This window comes from Fomitopsis serialis (genome assembly GCF_022376445.1).
Source record: "Fomitopsis serialis strain Sig1Antser10 chromosome Unknown B0H18scaffold_85, whole genome shotgun sequence".
NCBI lineage: Eukaryota > Fungi > Basidiomycota > Agaricomycetes > Polyporales > Fomitopsidaceae > Fomitopsis > Fomitopsis serialis.
Genome location: NW_025955045.1, coordinates 67,814 through 88,169, shown reverse-complemented (window position 1 = coordinate 88,169; position 20,356 = coordinate 67,814). Strand labels below are relative to the sequence as shown.

General features: G+C 56.9%; 4 protein-coding genes across 4 annotated transcripts; 2 read left to right on the top strand and 2 right to left on the bottom strand.

Annotated features, from left to right (window-relative positions):
* Positions 1 to 2,033: 2,033 nt before the first annotated feature.
* Positions 2,034 to 6,513, bottom strand: B0H18DRAFT_1122868 (uncharacterized protein; the record flags this gene model as incomplete). Its single annotated transcript, XM_048034594.1, has 9 exons — positions 2,034 to 2,160; positions 2,212 to 2,495; positions 2,546 to 3,110; positions 3,172 to 3,313; positions 3,376 to 3,454; positions 3,510 to 3,641; positions 3,693 to 4,052; positions 4,106 to 5,211; positions 5,265 to 6,513. 9 exons carry the CDS (start codon positions 6,511 to 6,513, stop codon positions 2,034 to 2,036), a joined length of 4,044 nt encoding a protein of 1,347 aa, XP_047889124.1.
* Positions 6,514 to 6,810: 297 nt separating this feature from the next.
* Positions 6,811 to 9,875, top strand: B0H18DRAFT_1122867 (phospholipid:diacylglycerol acyltransferase; the record flags this gene model as incomplete). The annotated part of the gene is made up of 16 exons (XM_048034593.1): positions 6,811 to 6,954; positions 7,024 to 7,078; positions 7,135 to 7,427; positions 7,481 to 7,701; positions 7,764 to 7,910; positions 8,242 to 8,296; positions 8,349 to 8,390; positions 8,441 to 8,446; positions 8,497 to 8,569; positions 8,622 to 8,701; positions 8,749 to 8,940; positions 8,998 to 9,101; positions 9,149 to 9,209; positions 9,271 to 9,281; positions 9,344 to 9,638; positions 9,690 to 9,875. The coding sequence occupies 16 exons, from the start codon at positions 6,811 to 6,813 to the stop codon at positions 9,873 to 9,875; spliced, it is 1,965 nt and encodes a 654-aa protein (XP_047889123.1).
* Positions 9,876 to 10,035: 160 nt separating this feature from the next.
* B0H18DRAFT_661236 (uncharacterized protein) lies at positions 10,036 to 13,190 on the bottom strand. The gene is made up of 10 exons (XM_048039015.1): positions 12,801 to 13,190; positions 12,637 to 12,746; positions 12,491 to 12,587; positions 12,395 to 12,437; positions 11,861 to 12,284; positions 11,682 to 11,809; positions 11,177 to 11,632; positions 10,949 to 11,102; positions 10,783 to 10,895; positions 10,036 to 10,714 (listed from the first exon to the last, which is right to left on the bottom strand). Exons 1-10 carry the CDS (start codon positions 12,822 to 12,824, stop codon positions 10,197 to 10,199), a joined length of 2,067 nt encoding a protein of 688 aa, XP_047889122.1. The 5' UTR covers positions 12,825 to 13,190; the 3' UTR covers positions 10,036 to 10,196.
* Positions 13,191 to 17,986: 4,796 nt separating this feature from the next.
* B0H18DRAFT_1122863 (uncharacterized protein) lies at positions 17,987 to 20,008 on the top strand (the record flags this gene model as incomplete). The annotated part of the gene is made up of 1 exon (XM_048034592.1): positions 17,987 to 20,008. One exon carries the CDS (start codon positions 17,987 to 17,989, stop codon positions 20,006 to 20,008), a length of 2,022 nt encoding a protein of 673 aa, XP_047889121.1.
* Between the last annotated feature and the right edge of the window lie 348 nt (positions 20,009 to 20,356).

The window sequence follows — 20,356 nt, the reverse complement described above, 5'->3', positions numbered from 1 at the left end:
ATCTCCTACAAAAGGGATCGTACTGCCAGCTATGGCCCTCTCCCCAGCAAGTTTACTACCCTTACTGCAGAGCCCTACAAGCTGAAAATATTATGCAGGGATCTATGGCACCTGGGAGTCTGAAAATTGAAACTCAGCTATATCTGGCACTCAAACAGTCACATGCACTGTGGGAAAAACCTGCCACATTGGGCTCCATGCTAAGTGTTACATTCCCTCCAGTCATACACTGGGGGCAAAACACGTCGGTCGGAGCGCGAACATTGGAAGGATATTGTACGAATTATGATACATTTTCTCATGGTTTTCCATGGCCGAACACTGCGAGGACATTTGCCATGTTTGGACACCGGACATGCAGCATGTTCGTAGCATGTACTGTATGGAAACAGCGGGGAATAATAAATACTGGCCTTGGTATGTCCTGATACAGAACATGAGGAATACAGCCAAGATGTTCCCACCTATGACATCATGCAAACATTGCATGTACACTGGAATGACATAAGCATGTCCGGAGCGAGGACATACTGCATGTCATAATGCAAGGCATGCTAAGAAAATTCAAAGAACATTGCTGGATTTGCGGACATGTTGTATGGTCTCGACATGTTCCATTTGTGGACATGCAGCATGTCCTCGCTCCGGGCATGCTCAGGACATGCTTATGTCATTCTAGTATACACGCGATGTTCGCACAATGTTGTAGGCACCATCATTTCGGCTGTATTCCTCATGTTCTGTATCAGGACATACCAAGGCCAGTATTTATTATTCCCTGCTGTTTCCATACAGTACATGCTACAAACATGCTGCATGTCCGGTGTCCAAACATGGCAAATGTCCTCGCAGTGTTTGGCCGCAGGAAACTGTGACAAAACATATCATAATTCGTACAATGTCCTTCCAATGTTCGCGCTCCGACCGACGTGTCTTGCCCCCAGTGATAAGAATGATTCCTTCATACCTCAGGAGTCATAATGTAGGGTGGTGCAAGTGGATTGCCTCTTGTTTGCACTTTGTGCAAACTCCAATGATTGGTAACACCATGTAGGTTTGCATTTGGGTAGGTATTGTAGTACAAGCACACATTAAAATTGCTTGAGTATCAGGACACTGGCCTGCAACATTGTAAAACAGCATACTGCCACCAAAATAGACCTGGGGTGCATGCCTAGGTGAGCATCTGTGCTGAGCATGCCCCTTGTGCACAGCATTGCATAACCTCAAGCTTTTGACAAACTAACTGTGGTGTTGGGACACAGTGTGATCCCCCACCTGCCACACATGATACCCCACTGGTGGTCACATTTGTTTCCCACCCACTCTTCTCTCTTTCCTCAGTTGGGTATCCTACACAACTGAGGTCAGATGTTCATTGCACTCATACCTACTCTGATCCTGATAGACTCAGTAGCTCCTTGTCAAGTACATCAAAATATCTATACAAGTATGGGCATTCATGGTCACATTCATGAGTTATGCAGGACAGAACATCATGAATTGTAGTTGTGCAAAACATGTGTAAAACATGTCACCAACTAATTTGCAAATAGCAAGAATGACACCCAAGAGCAAATATAAAATGTACAGTTAAGATGCCTCATAATAATGGCTTATCAACTGATGCAGTTGCTCAATGGTTTTGAAGCACTCCCATTCACCAGCATGCTGACAAATTTACCTTTTCAAGTGATCTCAGCTCTTTATGCTTAGGTTTTTGATCACTTGCCCAATTTGGCAAACACTGTCTGACTCTTTTGCTATATGGAAAATTGAGCAGATGTTAAGTGCACACACACATTGCAGGCAGAATACAACTGTTGAGTCCTTAGCAAGTTCATGACTATTATAAAGATCAATAGCTCATGTACATTGACATCAACTAAGTGATTGGTGTAAGTCACATCAGATGCAACTGCTACAATCTCCACCTATAATGTCATATAATAGACAGCTTGGGCAATGAAGCTACTAACACAGAACAGTGAAGGTCGAAAGCTATAGATAGGATAAGGGACAAGTCATGGCACTTAATGATGTAGTGCAAGAACACCATGGCCCTGTGTGTGCTTCCCAGCTTCTTGTCTCTGCCACAACATCTCCGCCCACAGTGGATTCTGCGGCACCCGCCGCACAAGAGCTCGCAGTGTCTCAACCCTGCATTACTGCGTGTGAGATGCTTTGTACCCTTGATAGTAGAACACATACCATCTGCTCTTCTCCTCCTCCGTGTCAGCGAAGAAGGTGATCTCTTGGTCGTGGAGGAAAACAAGCCGGAAAGACCGCTCAACACCATATGGAATGTCAAGTTCGTCTACATGTCGACTGCGGTTGCTCACTCCCGACTGGGGGCTGAGAGCGTTGTTCGCCACGTCGTCATCCTCCACCGACACAGCTTTGCGCAGGTCAATAGTTGCCGTTACCTTCTTCGTGACATCGTTGTACGCAACCAGGTTCGCGCCGACCAGTCTCAAATGCCGTCGACGCCAAGACTAGAATCAGTCCGTCAGCACCTGTCCAACGAGACTGCTCGAGAACTCACCATACAATCGCCTCCAGACTGCGTCAACGTGCCCTCGAAATACGTCTGCTTGTGCCAGTTGCAATGGCGTAAGCCCTTGTGGCACTCATCTAGGCTTTGCGGCAGCTGCTCAGATGGAATGCCAGGCAGAGGCGGTAGCCGGAAAATCTGCAGCATAATCTCGCCCACCTGGAAAGTCCGGGTGGATGTCCGTGATTCGAGGCGCTGCCCGATCAGAGGATATGCGACCTCAAAACGTGTTGCATCGCATCGATGGGCGATGTCACGGAAGGAAATGAAGGCACGAGCTAGTGTGCCGTCAGGTTTGAGGTAGCGGGCCAAGTTATTAACGAGCTTGAACTCCGGTACAGGCACAGCGGGGGCAGACATTGGCCTGGCAGGCTTCTTCGGCGACGAAGAGCGGAAGAAATTCAGCATTCCGCCTTTGGAGGGGGGCGGAACAGGGCGAGCAGCGACGGATGGAGCGGGAGGAGGTGGCGGAGTGTTTGTTTTGAACTGCGCCACCACATGCGGGTCACGTCGAACTTTGATCGTAAGCGTGAACTCGAGCTTGCTGTGCTCGATTCTGATTATCGCCGCCCGCGAAACCATCAGCATGATAACTTTCTGACAAGTGGATTACGCACAGCTCAAATTCTTGCTCGATACGACAATCCTTGCCCAAGCGACACTCCGGAGTGGTGACGAAGTGGATGCCGTTGTTCAGCGTACACGTTATGATGGTTGGCTCCCGCGGAAGAGGCACCTGAACCCCCTTTAGACCGGTCACTAAGGACAGGCGAGCAGATGGGTCAGATAATTGCAATCGACACACAGCGACGGCTCGTTACCTCTGACGAACACCTTGCCGTGTGCCTTTCCTGACTTGTCCTGCGCACGTAGCTCCTTGAGTTGCCTCGCGTATTCGTTCTGCGACAATTCATGTCAAAACAAAGCTACGTCAAAAGCAAGCAAAGCATCCCACCATGTCGGAGGGCCGCTTCACGATCCTCCAAGCCTTTCCCCCGTTGACGTCACCTGCGTTGCCTACATGAGAGATCTGCTCCGCATCGGAACTTGCGTAGATGGTCTCCTGATGTTGACGAACGTGATACTTCTGAAAAGCAGTCAGTGTACCGTTGCGGAAATTCAACGATGCACGGCGTACGCTCTTGGTCGGATCCTCGAGCTTGCGCAACTCCCGGTTGATACTGTCCGCAAGCGGATCGTCCTCCTGCGCCATGTTCAGATCGTCGAGGAGGCCTTCGCACCTCAGCGCAGCCGCTCGGCGCTGAGCCGCTGGTGTCCGCGTGAGCAAATCCTCTGCATCGCCCGTACTCATACTCCTGCGCCTGCTCGGGCGACCTGCACGCCTCGCCTGTACGGCACTGGGAGTCGAGTGTCCCAGCGATGCGAGTTCGTCCTTCCGCTTTGCCTCGCGCTTCTTCGCCTTGATCAGGTCCTCCCGCGCACGAATAGCCTCCTTGGGGGGCGGAGGCGGCGGCGCGCTGTTCACGGTCGTTCGCGTCTATGAATAGGCAGTCAGCGCCACGAGAATTCCGGCAGGTAGCATTTACGCACGGGAGAGGCCATCGCAGCATCGTCAGCTTGCCCGTCTTCAGTTTCCTGAGGGAAGGTGAGCGGGGTTGTTCGCCGGGCTCTCACACCGCCCTCAGCCTGCATCGCCTGAAGCTCCGCACCCGTGTCACCGGGTAACCCCTGCGCGACGTTCTCCATGAGCCTGTCAAGCGCGCTCACGTCACCCAAGTCAACGTCGCCCCTACTGGATACCGAGCCTGCTCTGCCAAACATGTCATCCTGGCCGAGCCCGAACGCGCTGTGGTCGAACTCCATCTGGATGCCCTGGAAGACAGATCGGTCCTCGACGTCGCTCTGCGCACGGATGAGGACGTTCGGGCGCGGCGGGTCGATCGGCTGCGGGTTGGGGTCGAGGGACATGACGCCGTCGTAGGTGTAGTTCTTCTCTCTGCTCAGTGGAGGCGGCTCCCGAACGCTGTGGTCGCTGACCGTGCTGGCGTTGCTGCGGCGATCCTCGTCCATACGCATGTCATCCTCGGGGATGACGCCATTCTTTGCCTCCTCTCTCTGCGGCACAACACCGTCCTCGGCCTCTCCGGGAGTCTGCTCGCGCAGCGGGTGGCCGGACGTCGTTTCGGGATCCACGCTCCAGCTCCGCGAGGCCGGCCTGCTGGTGTTCGAGCCGTTCGCGGGGGATACCCTGGGAGATGCTCTGGGTGAAGACATGATCTTCTCGGGAGTGAGCGAGTCTCCCGGTCGAATGGCTTTCGGCATGTGTATCTCGCGACGCGGCGAACTCGACCGCATCAAGGTAATCGGCGATGTAAAGTTGAAGTCCTGGGCCGTTGACGCGTGCGAGTCACTGCGCTCCAGCGGGGTCGACGTACGCGAGGAGACAACGCCATCGTCCTGCTTCATGGCAAAGAACGGCGGTTGTGGTGGGAGAAGTTCTTCGTCGTCCGTAGCATCTTCCTCGCGCGATGTCTGTTCACGGTCGAGGCCCTCCAAAGAAACCTCGGAATGTCCGATGGACAAGTTCGCAGGGTCCATGCAGTCGTCTCCCGAGGAACCGCCAGATGCAAACGAGATCTCAGGCGGAAGCGATTCCTCCTTGACGTGTGGCACGGAAAACGGATCCTCTGCGAAGGCTTTTCACGCGTCAAAACGAGCATAAAGTGAGTAAAATTGGTACGTCACCTACAGGTTGTGCCACCGAGCCTCACTTGCTCGAGCGAGAACCTCGGTACTAAGACATGCTCGCCCGGGACACCAAACGCCTTGCTCGGTCGTTTAGCAGGAGAGGGAGAAGGTGGAAGCATGCGTACATCCTCATCAAGCTCGCTCGCACTGGGACGTTCCGGTGTGCCACTAAAGCTGCGGGAAGGCGATCCAACATCGATAATGGGAGACGTAGATCGGGAGCGGGGAGGGGTCGATGTTGACATGCCGAGGGGCTCCGGCCCAGGATAAGCGTCGTGGATGGGATCTGACTGGTGGGCGGCGTTCAGCCTTTCGGAATGATGTGTGCGCCCGAAGGGAATGCCGTCTTCGGTGTCGGTGTCGGGAGGGAGGGAGCTTTCGCGGCGAGGCGGGGTGTGCGGGTCATCCGTATCTTGCAGGAGAGTCTCAACGAGCCCTGTGATACTGTCATTAGCGGCGTGCGAGCTGTCAAAGCTTTCGTTGGTGGGAGACGGTGCGTCCGGAAGGAGATGAGGTTCTATCGGCTGCAGTACGCCCTCCTCATCGTCGCCAGACTCCTCATCGGTCGATATGACGTCCTCGCCTATCTCGTGTTCTTCGACGTGAAACTCGAGAACGTCGCAGTGCTCGTCGAACGTCACAGTTTTGCGGCGTTGACGGCGACTGAACGAACCGTTCCCGACGGTGCGCGGACCATGGAGGCGCTTGGAGACGAGCGAGGACCGACCGGGCGAGGCAGATGCAACAGGGATGCGAGTGAGCTTGGGAGGCAGCGGAGGTGGGAGGGCGTCGTCGGAGTCGAACTCGGGAGGGACTACCCTGAAGGGGCTCTTGGTGACGGGCTCCTTCTCGAGCAACCCCTGGAAAGCCCGGGACTGGCGTCTCTTGAAGCCGAGAGGGTGCTCGTTCTCGGTGGCAACCATGGAGTGGGGGCGCGGACGTTTCTCGCCACTCACTTTACGCGGCGAGGGAGAGAGCCCGGCAGATTGTCGAGCAGGTGTGGGTCTAGAGGGGGTCAATTTGGCTGGCGTGGGGAGCTGGGACCTGAAGGGAGACTTGGAGACAAGATTGTTGGTGCGCAGATGCTTGTAGCTGGATGACTGGCGGCGGGACAGGTGGGCACCCTGCGGCGAGTCGCGCTTGGCGATACGGAGCGGGGTGGTCGGACGACCGAGCCATGGGCTGCCAGGCGGGGGCGGGTCAGGCGAGTTGGACTGGAGACGGTCGCGGAGCGGGAGGCCAGAGCTCATCGTGCGGAACGGCGGCGAGAGAGGCGGGGACAGTGGTGGCCTGGTGAACGCGGAAGATCGCAACAAGTCCCAACAACACGGTTCGACTCTCCGTGGGAACCCGTCTCTTCAACTCTCGCGACGCGCCACGTGATCGCGTATGCTGGCCCATGACGTCGTGCTCGCGGCCCGCAGCTGCCAGCGACGACGCCCTCCGAACGACGCCCTCCGAGTCCCACTCGACCGCGACGACGCCATCCCACACGACCGCGACGACGCCATCCCACACGACCGCAACGACCACCCCCCAGCACAGACATGCCTCTGCGCAAGCGAGCCAAGGCGCACGCCGAGGACGAGCCCGGAACGCCGAGCGACGAACACACCGGCCATGATAAAGAAGAAGTCCGGCATCTCAAGCAAGAGCTTGCACACAAAGTAGACGATCTCAAGAAGAAAGAGGTATGTTCGCAAATGAGCTGCCTTGGTGGTCATTTGCACCGTCTGCCGGTTGTCTCACAGTCGTCGTAGAAAGCCCGGCATTGGTTTACAACCCGCCGCTTTCTCTTTCCATTAGGCGTCATCCGTGAGTACCATATCATCAGTAGTTTGCGTCTCAATGTATGACGGCATGCCTCGCAGTGGGAGTCATGCTGGGCTTCGTCCTCATCCAGCCCTCCGACTTCACCGATCTGCAAACACATCTAGCCCTGCTCCTCGACCAATACGACTTCACTCTCCCTCAGATGCCCCAGATCGAACTGCAGATAGACCTCACCCGGTTCGAGACGGAGTGGCGTAGACTTTGGAGCAGCATCCCGGAGCCCTGGAAACTCAACACCAACGGTCTTGAGTTCTCCGTCGGAGAGAAGGTCGCGGCAGAAGGCCTCACCGCCAAATACCCCGTTGTCCTAGTACCCGGTATCATCTCCACTGTGAGTGTTGACGTCGCATATTGAGCGTGTGCGGCCTACCTGTCTCACCACAGGGACTCGAGTCCTGGTCAACAACGCCAGAGTACAGGCCGTTCTTCCGCCAGAAGGTCTGGGGCGGCTTCTCAATGCTTCAGCAAGTCATGTTCAACAAGGAGAAGTGGATGGCGGCGCTCATGCTCGACCCGGTGACCGGCCTCGATCCCCCCGGCGCAAAGGTGAGGTCTGCAGAGGGCATCGACGCCGCAAGCAGCTTTGTCCAGGGCTACTGGCTTTGGTACGTGTCATGTAGATGCAGCTCGTACCCAACAAACTTACGCGTCCCCGTACGTTGACAAGGTCGAAGATCGTGGAAAATCTAGCCGTTGTGAACTACGACACTAACAATCTACACCTCGCACCTTATGACTGGCGCTTATCATATTACAACCTCGAGGAGCGCGATGGGTACTTCACAAAGCTTAAGATGACCATAGAGGGCTTTCGGTAGTTACTGGTGGCTTCCGTAGGTGACCGTGTGCTTAAAGCGGTGTTGTCAGGAAACGTGAAGGAAGACGCGTCGTTCTCGCCGCGCATTCCATGGGTAGCACTGTGCGATCCGATTTACCTATTGCTTCGTTGCACGACTGATATCCTTTCGCATCAGGTAATGCTGGTATGCAAGATGAGCTCTACCAGCCTGTCGCAGGCAATATTACTGACAGTCACTCTAGTACTTGTATGTCATCTGGGACGCAGCCTTCCGAGCTGTACACTGACGTTGTCATTTCAATATTGCTCGCTGCAAACCCACCCCCATGTTATGAACTTGACATAGCTTCAAGTGGGTAGAATCGCCTGAACATGGGAACGGTGGTCCAACGTGGGTCGAGGTGCGTATCCGTCTTGTTGTGTCAGTGATTTGATACGACCTGGAATTTGAAGGACAATGTCGAAGCACTGATCACCATCGCTGGTACTCACTTGGTAAGTCTTTCCTTCGCTAACAGTAGACGAGTGCTCATCGGGCACAACAGGGAGTGGTACGTTTGCACACATACTTTCTGCAGTATTGTTCATAGCCGGTCTCTAGGTCAAATCTATGTCGGCTTTCCTCTCAGGGGAGATGAAAGATACTGTCCAAGTTCACCCCGCTGGAGCATATGGTGCTACTCTCCGCTCACTCGCACGTATGCATACTAACGGCACGATGACAAGTTCTGGAGCGTTTCTTCTCGCGTCGGGAACGTCAAACGCTCTTCCGAAGCTGGGCAGGCAGCGCCAGCATGTGGATGAAGGTAACGTTGCCCTCCTCTCACACTTGGCCGTCTTCTCACCAGACTAGGGCGGTGACGCTGTCTGGGGCAATGCAACTTCCGCGCCGGACGACATGTCTGACGATGCGCGGAGCCACGGCGAGCTCATCCTCTTCCGCGAGTCCGTCCTAAGCACCGAAGGCGCAAAATCTGGGCTGCGGAACATGACTGCCTCGGAAGCCAGCACGTGGATCTTGGAGCGGACGCCGACTCAGTTCCAGGTGCGTCCCATGACTGCATGTCTTGGTATGAGTGGTTTGAAACGTCTGCCCATGCAGAAAATGATAGACTCTAACTACTCGTTTGGGATTGAGCGGGACGAAGAGCAGCTGAAGCGGAATAACAAGGATCATCGGAAGTGGAGCAATCCTTTGGAAATACAGTATGTCCCAGCGCCGTTCTGTTCCGTCCCGTGACTGACATCGATAGGCTGCCTGATGCGCCTACGACGAAGTTTTACTGCGTCTACGGACATGGCAAAGAAACGGAGGTGTGCCGACATTCGTACCACGCGTGTTACTTATATCGCTCATCACTATTCCTTGCTCTAGCGATCGTACTGGTCCGTCCCCGCCACGATCACACACGGCGCTCTGATTGACATGCCTCCGTTCACTCCTCCAGGTATACCCGCGAAGGCTACGAGCACGATGAAGTCCAAGCAGATAGGCTCGACGCCCAATGCGCCAACGTCACCGACTGCATGACCCCTCGAGCTCCTCTAGATCTGCCGCTTTTACGCAAGAGCCAAATCGACGCCGAATACACTGCCGAAGGGGAGTCTCCACAAGTCATCAATGGTGTACGGATGGGCGAAGGGGACGGGACCGTCAACCTCCTGAGCTTGGGTGCGATGTGCGTCGAGGGCTGGAAGCGGAAGCGGTGGAACCCTGCTGGTATCGAGGTAGTGACAGTCGAGGTGCGCCCTTCAGCAACTCTTTCGGTCTCACTCGTTAACATCCTCTGCCAGCTCCCACACGAACCGTCACTCACGGTTCCTCGAGGTGGCGGGACATCGGCGGACCACGTCGACGTCCTCGGGGCGACCGCTCTTAATGAGATCATTCTTCGAGTGGCGACGGGCGGCGGCGATCAGATACACGACTCATTCGTCTCGCGGATTCGCGACTACGCGAAGCGCATCCGATGGGATTGAATATATATGCCGTATGTGGCTCGAAGAGAACGCTACACTAGAGTTATACTAGCATTACACCGTATCTATGATAGAATGCTTGAAGCTACAGAGCTTCAGACGCAAAGAAGACAGGCCCTAGAAGGCTTTCGACCCTGCGCTAGCCACCATCACATTCTGATTTGTAGAATACAACGCACTGGCATGTATGTCATACTTGCTACACACAGTTTATCCTCGATACCCGACCAAAACCGACCGATTCGCGAGTACGGACCGTCCAACATACGCTCATCAAAGCACCCAAGTCCCAAAGCCCGAATTCGACCCTACCATCAGTCCTCAGACCGTCCCCGCCCGCCTCAAGCCCAACTTACCCCTCTCCAGCTTCACCACAAACCCATCCACCGCCTCCTCCTCCAAACTATTCACCGCGTCCACGTGCTCCGAATGGATCACCCGCCGCGCGTTCACCTTCTCCAGCACCATCCTCACCTCCGCGTCCTCCATCCCCGGCGCGGCCCCCGCCACGCCCGTCGTCTCCGCCCTCTCCAGGACGCGAGGATCCGCAGACGACTCCGAGCCACGGCGGGACTGGAACCGCAGTAGCTTCTCTAGCTTCGACGGGTCCACGATCGGCGCGCGGACGTCCAGGAGGGACTGGCGTTCCCTGGCCTCACCGCGTTCGACGTGGATCCCTGACTCAGCGCCAGGATGCACGGCGAGGCGCGCGAGCGTGCGGCGGACGCGCTCGTGCTGCTCGGGCGTCGTCGGGTCGAAGAGGTGGACGCAGAAGTCGAGCGCGCGCTGGAGCTCGTCCTCGGAGAGGCGCGTGCCCATCTCGGCGCCGCCTTGGATGACTGCGGGCGCGGGCGCGCGACGGTGGTCAACGAATGTTCGGGGAAGTAGAGCGTAGCGGGGTACGCACCGGGTCGCAGGCACGCGAACGCCCTGTCGAAGTTGTTCTCGGAGATGTCGCCCAGGACGTTGGTGGACTGCGAGCGGATCTGCTTGTATGCGCTCAGGACGACCACGAGGAACCTGCCCGTACACCTCCCGTCAGCACACGCTGTCAACCGTGAGGTCGTACGGACCTGGTGTACGACACCGCCACGCGGCTGCTATGCCACCGCGCCGCCTCCGCCTCCGTGCAGTCCCCGCGCACGCTCGCACAGATCGACGCAGCCGCGCTCAGCCCGCCCGTCATCGCCAGGTGCACGCCCGACGAGAAGAACGGGTCTATGAACGCTACCCGCACCCACCCACACCCACCACACATCAGCCACCAGCCCACGCCGACGTCCGCAATGAAACGAACGCACCTCCCGCATCCCCCACGAGCCTCCACCCCTCGCCCGCATACACGTCTGCGTGGTAGCTATAGTCACTCGCGCTCCTCACCGCCCTCGCCTCCTCCCCACCGGACCAGGCCCGCTCATGCTCGCTGCCCACGCCCATGCCCATGCCGGGGCCCGCGACATCCACGAGCGCGCCTTCGCCGATCAGCTCGCGCACGCCCGGCGCGAGCTGGAGGAAACCCAGGTAGCGCTCCGCGAGCGTCGACGCCGTGCGCGTGGACAGGGTCGACAGCGAGCGCGGGCGCGCGCTCGCACTCCCTGGGGCGGCGGCGGGGTTGGTGAAGGATGGCGCGGGAGAGCAGGAGGGCGAGGCGGAGGAGGACGCGCGCGAGCGGAGGCCGAGCTCTTTCTGGGCCATGACGACGCCGACGGAGGTGAGCCCGTTGTGCAGGGGGATGAACCACGCCCAGCCTGACTCGTCTGCCCGTTGCTCAGTGTAAGCGCAAGATAGTGGGAAGGAGCGACTCGCCGCTGAGTGCCTCGAAGTAGGGCGCGTTCTCTCTCGCCGTCCCCTTGCCGTACATGCCCGTGCCGCGCCAGTAGCCCCACACGGCGACGTTCTTGAGGCTCTCGTTCACCCTGCGATTCTTGAGGTACCTGGCGCGCCATCAGCCTGCATGACCCAGTGTCACACCCGCACATACGCACTTTGTGCTCATCACGCCGGCGCGCCCGCTCGCGTCGATCAGATACTCAAAGTCGATCTCGCCTCTGCCGCCGTTGGCCGTCTCGTAAATCGCCTTGATCGGCCGACCAAAGCCCACGTTTTGTTCGCTTTCCTTCGACGTCTTCCCACTGCTCGCAGCGTCAGCAGGAAGCGGGCTCTCCTCGGCGACGGCCCTCAAGCTCGAGCTGCCGGCGGACACCTTGCGGTTGAGTGACGGCCGATGCGCACTCTGCCGGGCGGGCGTTGTTTTTGCAGGCTGTGCGTCGAACAGGAGCTCGGTGACGCGGGTCTGCTCGAAGACGCGTGCGCCGGAGGCGGCAGCATGCTGGAGCAGGAGGTGGTCGAACTCTGCGCGGACGACGTTCCAGGCGGCGTTGTCGGATCCGAGCGCGACGAAGTCCGTGTCTACAAAGCGCAGGGAGAAGACGTGTTAGTCTAGACAGACGAGTCGGGAGGCGTGAGGCGTGAGTAGCACAACGGGAGTGATGGGAGCGTCAAGAACAGCGACCACTCACAACCTTCGCGCATATATTGATTGAATTTGATGGCGGAGCCAGGCTACGGAGTGGATGAATATTGGGAGCGTCGAGGAAGGTAGGTGATGGGCGCACCTTGGTAGCAAAGCCATGGGTGGCAATGAGCTCCTCTGCGCCAATGAAGCGTAAGTAGTGTCGAACGGAGGGAATAAGAGACTCTCCGATATGGTATCTGAGAGGACCGTCGTGAGGGGCGCTTGGGAAGAAGGGAGAGAACGGACCGGGGAAAGATGGACATCTCGAGGAGGACGACGTCGATGCCTTCTCGGGCGAGAGCGGCGGCGGCGTAGCTGCCTGCGGGACCGCCGCCGATAATGAGCACCTGGGTTTTCTGAGGATGGCATTGAGTGGGTAAGGTGTAAGAGAGGGGGGCCCGGCGACGGACCTTGGGAACATGAGCAGATGGCATGGTGGGGAAAGCAGAGCAAGAGACGATGTGGTGGGAGCAGGCGAGAGCAGAGCGGTGTGCCGGTGGGCAGTCCGCTCTGATTTAAGGCTGGGAGCCGGGGGAAGACACCGGGCTTCCCATCGGAATGAGGGTGGAGGAAACGGCGGCCTGGAAAGACGGTGGCCGTCCACTAGCTCGTCGCCTGTCCAGCTCGCCTTCTGTCCCCACCCCGCCCCATCCACGTCGCCCGCCACGCACCCTTCGCGGGCGACGACGACCGGCGGCCCCCGAGGCCCGAGGCGCGGTGGCGAGCGGGCTGCTACACTCGTCGTGCTCGACAGCGTAGGCAGGGCGGGGGAGGTGGCGTCGACGACAGAAGCTGTCACCGACGCCGACAGCCTGTCCGCACCGCCGTCCAGAAGCACGTCCCCGCTCACGACATGTCATCTCCACGTGACCGTGTCTGCCCCTCGGTCCCGCTCCCAGAAAGTCGAATCCACAGGGAGAGCCGTTGCGCGCAACGCGCAACGTCACGCGAGTCACGATGTGACTAGCCCTGTTGGCCAAAGTGGCAGGTCAACGGTACACGGAGTGGCAATGTTAGAGTACAAGAGCTCATCTTTGCTAAGTAACTTACCTGAGGAATATCTTCTTTGCCGAGAGCAAATGTCACCTCAGTGTGCATAAGTAGTTGGGAGTGACTACAGTGGTACTTACTTGACGCGCCCGCCACATGCTTACGTAATCCACTGGTAGACGCATCACGCCGCAGCGGAGACTTTGGGGAATCGGTCCTCCGCAATCACAAATTTCACAATTGAGCTGAAAACTGGGCTGAAAACTGTGTTGGAACAACCGGGTGAGCGCATACCCAATTCCCGGCTCGCCGACACACCACGCTGCGGCGCGATATGACTGCACCCGATCTGTACCTTACTTAGATAAGGAATCCATTTATTAGCCCGGCTTTTGCATGTATTTACTGTGAGAACAAGCGGAACAATGGTCGACGGGCGCGAGTGTCCCGGGCGCGGACGATGCCCGATGGGCAATCACGTGAGGTAGGTACATCGAAAACTACGGTTTATATACCCTGACCTCCCTTATCTTCATTCAGGAACTATCTCGGCCGAGCTTGCGAGCTCGTGCCTAAACGCATGTTCCAACATTTACCTCACATGTTTGCCTCCCTGTCCCGAGGACGAGACAAACCGCACACGTTTATTGCTATACCCCGCCGCTCGCACACTCTCACTTGCTCATTCCCGCCCGACGCCGATGTATGTTCAACAAACTGCTGGTTGTCTGAGAGCTATGGCACAGTCAGACATTGCTCAAAAAGAGATGTATATTTGTCACGACGCACCCCGCCACATGCCCTGATTAGGCAAGTGGTCGGTCGACAGTAATCTTAGTTGAAATTCACGCACAAGACACATCAACGTCAACCCAATGTACAGTATTCATGAACATCATCCCATTGATACTCAACTTATATAGCTCTATGTTCAGTCTGTTGAAGTGAAAGAGATTTAGAAGGGCTGTAAAGCCAGTGGAAGTGAAGGACTAGTAGATGGAGTGAACAGACCTATCCCAGAGGGAAGTCTCTGATGCTAGGCAGGCAGAAGAGAGGAGATGTTAAGGTTACAGAGTCTCAGTTGCGTCCTCGTGGTACTCGACTGGATTGCTACACTACCTGTTAAGGTTACAGAGTCTAGGAATACAGTATCAGTGCCCAGCATCCGAGAATAAAACTACAAACAAGCTTACCTCAGTCGTGTCCTCGTGGTACTCGACTGAGGTAGCTCTACTCTACGCGCGTCCGTTGAGTCCGTTCGTTCGTCACGTGTCTGTGTCATCACAAGCGCCCGCGTCTCGGTCCCACCTCAACACTCCCCCGGGACTGCGACGCGCATGTAAAGTAGGTGTTTAAGTAGCGTAGGTAAAGTAAGGGCCTTCGTAAAAATGTCCGCAGGGTTCTCTGAGCCCGGAATATGAATGATCTTCAATTGCTTACCACGTATTGCCTCTCGCAACCAGTGGTACCGGATGTGCAAGTGACGCACTCGCGAGAAGTTCGTCGAGCGCATCGCTAAGCTCTCTCCCCAGCACTATCCATCCGAATCACCACTGGACGCGCGATCGGCACATAGATCTCGTCCATGAAGTTCGCGATCCACACGCCTGTCTGCCCCGCATGTACCGCCGCGATGTATTCGGCCTCGGTCGTCGACAAGGTCACGACTGCTTGCCTACGTGAGCTCCACGAGACGGGTCCGCCTGCCATCATTACCACGTAACCGTGCGTGGACCGCCCCGTGTCAACGCAATCGCCCTGCGACGCGTCCGTGTACACCGTGGGCTGAAGACCTGCCGAGTGGTTGCCGTCGTAAGTCAGCCCGTAGTCGAGGGTGCCTTTGACGTAGCGAAGCACACGTTTGAGCGCACGCCAGTGCTCGTAACTCGGGTTTGCCATGAACCGACTTAGCAGCTGTACAGGGTATGCGAGGTCGGGGTGAATCGCAACGGCGAGGTACATGATTGCGCCCAGAGCCTCACGGTAGGGGATCTTCTCCATCTCCTCGCGCTGTTCAGCGGTCGCCGGCTCAGCCTCTTTTGATAATTTGCAGCCTGGCTCGAGTGGTGTGCGGACCGGGTTAGAGTCCTTCATCCCGAACCTATCCAGCACGCGTTCGGCGTAGGTGCGCTGGGACATCCGCATCGTCTTCTGTGCCCGGTCTCGCTCGATCAAAATGCCGAGCATGTACTTGAACTCACCTCCCCCGCTGAGCCGGTACTGCACAGCGAGTTCGGATCGCACGGTCACCAGCCCCTCGACCGAGTCCGCTGCCTCCCCGATGTTGTCCGTGTATGTCGCGGTGATTGCCAATCCGTCCTCATCGAACCTCGCCCGCACGCATTCGTCTGACCGCGATTGCGAGAACCCAAGGTCCTGGTACGTCTCATCCAGATGCTTCCACCAGTCATTCCCCGCTTGCATGCATCCATACAGTCCGCGCACCATCCTGCAGACGTGCGTCGGGAATTCTTTGGAGACGTATCCGGCCGGTTGCTCCATGTAGATAGTTTCCTCCGGGGACGCGTTAAGGTAGGCCTTCTCGACGTCGTCTTGGGCCATTTCCATATCGCGTACGACCGCCGTCGCACAAACCAGACGCAGGGATTCGAAATGTACAACTGATGCATGAGTCTCGAAGTAGTCGACTCCGGGTATCTGCTGAAACCCTTCGCCACCAGCCTCGCCTTCAGTTTCCACCTTCCGTCGGCTCCCTCGTCTCCGTCGAATTTCCGTGCGTATACCCATTTATTCCCAATGACGTTCATGTCGGGCGTGCGAGGTACGAGTTCCCAAGCATTGATCTTTGATAAGCCGTTGATTTCGCTGTCCATCGACGGCGTCCATACCTCCGGTTCTCGCGCCGCCTCCTTGTAGGTCTCCGGTGTTTTACCCCCGCGGTACCACTTCACTCCGTCGTCATGACCAGCTGGGACCGCCTCCATGAACATCGCCAGATATGCGCCTTCCGGGCTCAGGTTGCGACCAGACTCCCCCAGTCCGTCAGCTGCCCATGGCTCGCCCTTCTCTCGTGCTTCTGCCTCGCGCGCATCCAACTCGTGCGACTCACGGAGTTTCACACTCGGTACAGGCGCTCTCGCTGATCGACGAGGAGCGATAGGCTCGCGCAGTTCCAAGACAGGCGCGGTGTTGACATTGTCCATTGGCTCGGGCTCCACGACTTTGGGTGCCAACGCCTCGTCCGTCGGCTCGGTGACTTGTGTGCCAGCGGACACCACCACGGAGACATCTTGGGCCTCCTGGGTCAGTGTCCGATGCCCCGGACCCTCCTCGAATATGACGTCTTGGCTTCGGATTACGCGGTTGGTTGCTGGATCCCACAGACGGTAGTTAGCGTTCTCGGTATAGCCCACTAAGATGCATCGTATAGACTTCGGATCGAGTTTCGTGCAAGTTTCGTCGGGCACCTTCGCCCAAGCTATAGAGCTGAACGCTCGTAGATGCGCAACATCCGGCACCTTTCCGAACCACAACTCGTAGGGAGTTCGCCCGTCTTGCCTTGCCGACGCCGTCAGGTTCTTCAGGTACATCGCAGTTCTGTACGCCTCTGCCCATAGGCTCACGGGGAGACCGGCGTCGAACAGCATCGACCTAGTGTGGTCGCCCAAGGTGCGGTGGCCGCGTTCTGCCACTCCGTCCTGCTGCGGCGTATACGGCGTCGTCATCTCGTGTATGATCCCGTGCTTACGCGTGAAGGCTTCCCAAAGGGTGTTGTCGAATTCGTGGCCATTGTCGGTGCGTATGCAACAAATCTTCTTCCCCGTGTGCAGTTCTGCCATTGCTTTGAACCCGCTGAATGACTCGAGGGTCTCCGACGCTTCCTTGGTTTTCAGCGTGTCACATACTTCGAATGACGACTTGCCATCGTGTAGGGTCATCCCGTGATACGCTCCACCCATCGATGGTTCATGTGCTCGACCGGTTAGGTCGATGTAGATGCGTTCACATACTTCCTCCTCGACGCAGGACGAGGTTGTTACGGACGCGGCGGACAGAGTGAAGTCCGCCTATTTACACATCTATTCTTCATTGTACAATAACCGCGACCCTCATCTATTCCTCCCTCGTCCCATATAGTAGCATTACCTTTTGTGTCACGTGTACAACTAGGTGCGCGCCTCTGCCAAAGACGCGCGCTATACGAAATAGACGCCAGACATCTTGCATCCTACTACCTCGTCCGAGTGCGATTCAGCCGCGCCGTACGACTTAGGATCAGTCTCTCCAAACGTCGGGCTTCTCGCCCTTCGTCCTCGACACGAGCTCCTCGCTGCGCTGTCTCTCGGAATCGTCTCCTCGTCGACTCCGTGGCCGAGCTCCTCGCCGACGGCCAGCGCGTTCCTCGCGCGACGACTTAGACGCGGGCTCCTCGCCCTGCCTACGCCTACAGCGGGCTCCTCGCCCTGCTACGACCTTCACGACCCTCACAACTTCAAGCCCGTGGCAGCCCTCTGACCACCACACTCGAGTTCACGGCCTAGCCCGGTCCCTTTCAGCGAGAGCGCAAACGGCTAACTCTCACATTGGTGGACACTCAGGGAGCCGGTCCACTAGTACGTGAACTCATCTTTCCCTTCCCTTCATCATGTCGACCCGGACGCCCGCCGCCGGAACCTCCTTCGTCGGCGATGCTAAGCGGCCTCTCCGGCCAGCTTCGGTCGTTCCGTCCGGCTCGACTACTCCCTTTACTCCTGTCTCCGCTCCCAACCCTGGAGGCTCCCTCAGGTTCTACGGAGCTCCTACTACCGTGTTGCACTCGGGCGGCCCACCCGCTCCATCGTCACGCTCGCCTGCCGCTGGATGGACTAGCGATTTTAGCCGCTTTCCGTCCACGCAGCCGGGTGGGACGAATCCGACTACTATCCCAAGGTCTTCTACAGGCAACCTACCCAAAGGAACAGAGGTCGACAGATCCACCGTAACGTCCTACGCGGTCCCTCCTATTTCGCCCCGTAAGGATGGTAGCTCCAACACGGTACTACCAGACGTTTGGACCTTTCGCAAGGCGGTTCCATCCCCCAAGCCGTCGGACGTACAAATGCCTGTGCCTGGACGTCCCCCGCCCTCCTTTCTTGACGGGTTAGGCCCGCAAGCTTCCTCTACGCCCGGACGTCCCTCCGCGACCCGATCGGAGAGCGTGGCTTCGACCAACTCCTCCTCGTCGGAGATCCGACAAGCCGCGAAGAGCGCTGTCGACAAAGTTCATCTGCGTGACCTCCTCGATAAGGACGGTAAATTCAAAGCTCATCTCCGCAGGCCGGATGAAGCTCAGCGAGTGTACCTCGAACTCAACACTCCGGACCCGCAAGGTCGATATCGCCTGCTCTTCGACGAATGCAACACCCTAGTCTGCGAGGACGTAGATCCGGACGATATCATTGACTCGAAGAACCTGGACGAAAAGGATGGTCGGTTCTATCTCGCTGGGAAGCAACGCGACCGCATTGAATACGTCACCGAAGGAATGGAAACCTTGGTGGCGGCGATGCTTCGTTTGGAATGCGAGAACCGATTCTGGAAGGTTGACCACGCCGAGTCCCTCACGAAGACTCTATCGGGAGCGTCCTCTAAAGGAATGGTTTCGGACGCCTACCGCACCGTCCAGTACCGAGTGGCTAAAGCATCGACGCTCATCCATCAACGTCTCGCATTACACGGCGGCTACACGTATCCTAAGTCCATTCAATCTACCGCTTCCGACTTCAGCTATGACCTAGCGACCTCCGCCACGAAGAGAGCCATGGTCGACAAGTGGCTGAAGCAACCGGACATTTTCCATAACCTCACTCCGGATTACCAAGCTGTGGTGCAGCGCCGCTTAAGTGACTCACGGGAGGTCGAAGATCCCGCCTCCCTCGCGCAAGTCCCCCCGGAGCTACAGTTCAAGATCCCTCCCAGCTTGCTCCTCACCAGCTCAGTAATCCTCAACGCTTCCATGACTCAGGACTACGATGCCACGGGAGCTCCCTCTCTCGCTTCGCCGGACCGAGTCAAACAGGAATTGACACACGGAGTTTCCCTGTCCCCCGCCGAGCCGTCTGTTTCTTCCAAAAAGATCAGACGAGTTCGATTACCTCCTCCTACGGTCGACACTCGCCCTCGTTACACGCAAAGGTCGAGCTACGGGAATCCTGATTTCGAACTACAGCCTCAAAGCGAGACGACCCGGCGAGTCCAATTTAAGGAACCACCATCTGTCAGCCAAGCCGGGCGCCCCGATCTGAGCTCGTCCTTCGCCTTTCCGACCCAACAATCCGCGATCCCTATCACTAAGGAAGAACGACGATCCTCCGGTCCCCACCCGCGCGGGCATTCACGTGCTCTACCCAATTCATCCGCCACGCAAGCGGTGCACGTCGCGGTGTATCCAACGGGAGCACCGTATTCCATGGCCCAACCACCACGAGTTATACCTCCAGCATCCGCGAATGCCGACCACTATCAAGATTTCAGGGATCCCCCTCCCCACCTACCTCAAGCAAACAACATTCCTCAGTCCTTTAAAGGACCGAATGGCGACCATTACTACGTCTACCAACCTAACTTGCTGGGGAGAGGGCCATGGCTGGCAGTACAATCCCATTTATTTAGACACATTGAGGTGTGAAGAATTCAGTATTTCCCATTTTCACTGTCTAGTTGCTGCCTGGCAGCCCAAATATTCTATGCATCCTGTTTATCTACATTGTTGATTTCAGTGCTCCATCATGAGCAATATTACAATTGAGCAAGTAAGCCACCATGTGTTGTGTGTCATTGCTATATTCATAGGAAACTGTCTGTGAAGAGCACATACTTACACTGAGACTTGCACACGGAATCATTATTGCCTTTGCTCAGTATTCCAGTAATGCCTACTCAATGGTCATGGTATCCAGTCATAATTCTCATGAACACAAAGGTTTTCAACCTTTGTGAGATAACTTTTGGTTTCATCTGCTGGCTGACACTTACT

What these genes read in the sequence shown, in the direction of transcription:
- B0H18DRAFT_661236 (XM_048039015.1), bottom strand. Translation starts at nt 12,824, where the DNA reads ATGCCATCTGCTCATGTTCCCAAG. An exon ending in CATCTGCTCATGTTCCCAAG is followed by an intron (nt 12,747 to 12,800) that starts GTCCGTCGCCGG and finishes TGCCATCCTCAG; the next exon opens with AAAACCCAGGTGCTCATTAT. An exon ending in GCCGGCGTGATGAGCACAAA is followed by an intron (nt 11,810 to 11,860) that starts GTGCGTATGTGC and finishes ATGGCGCGCCAG; the next exon opens with GTACCTCAAGAATCGCAGGG.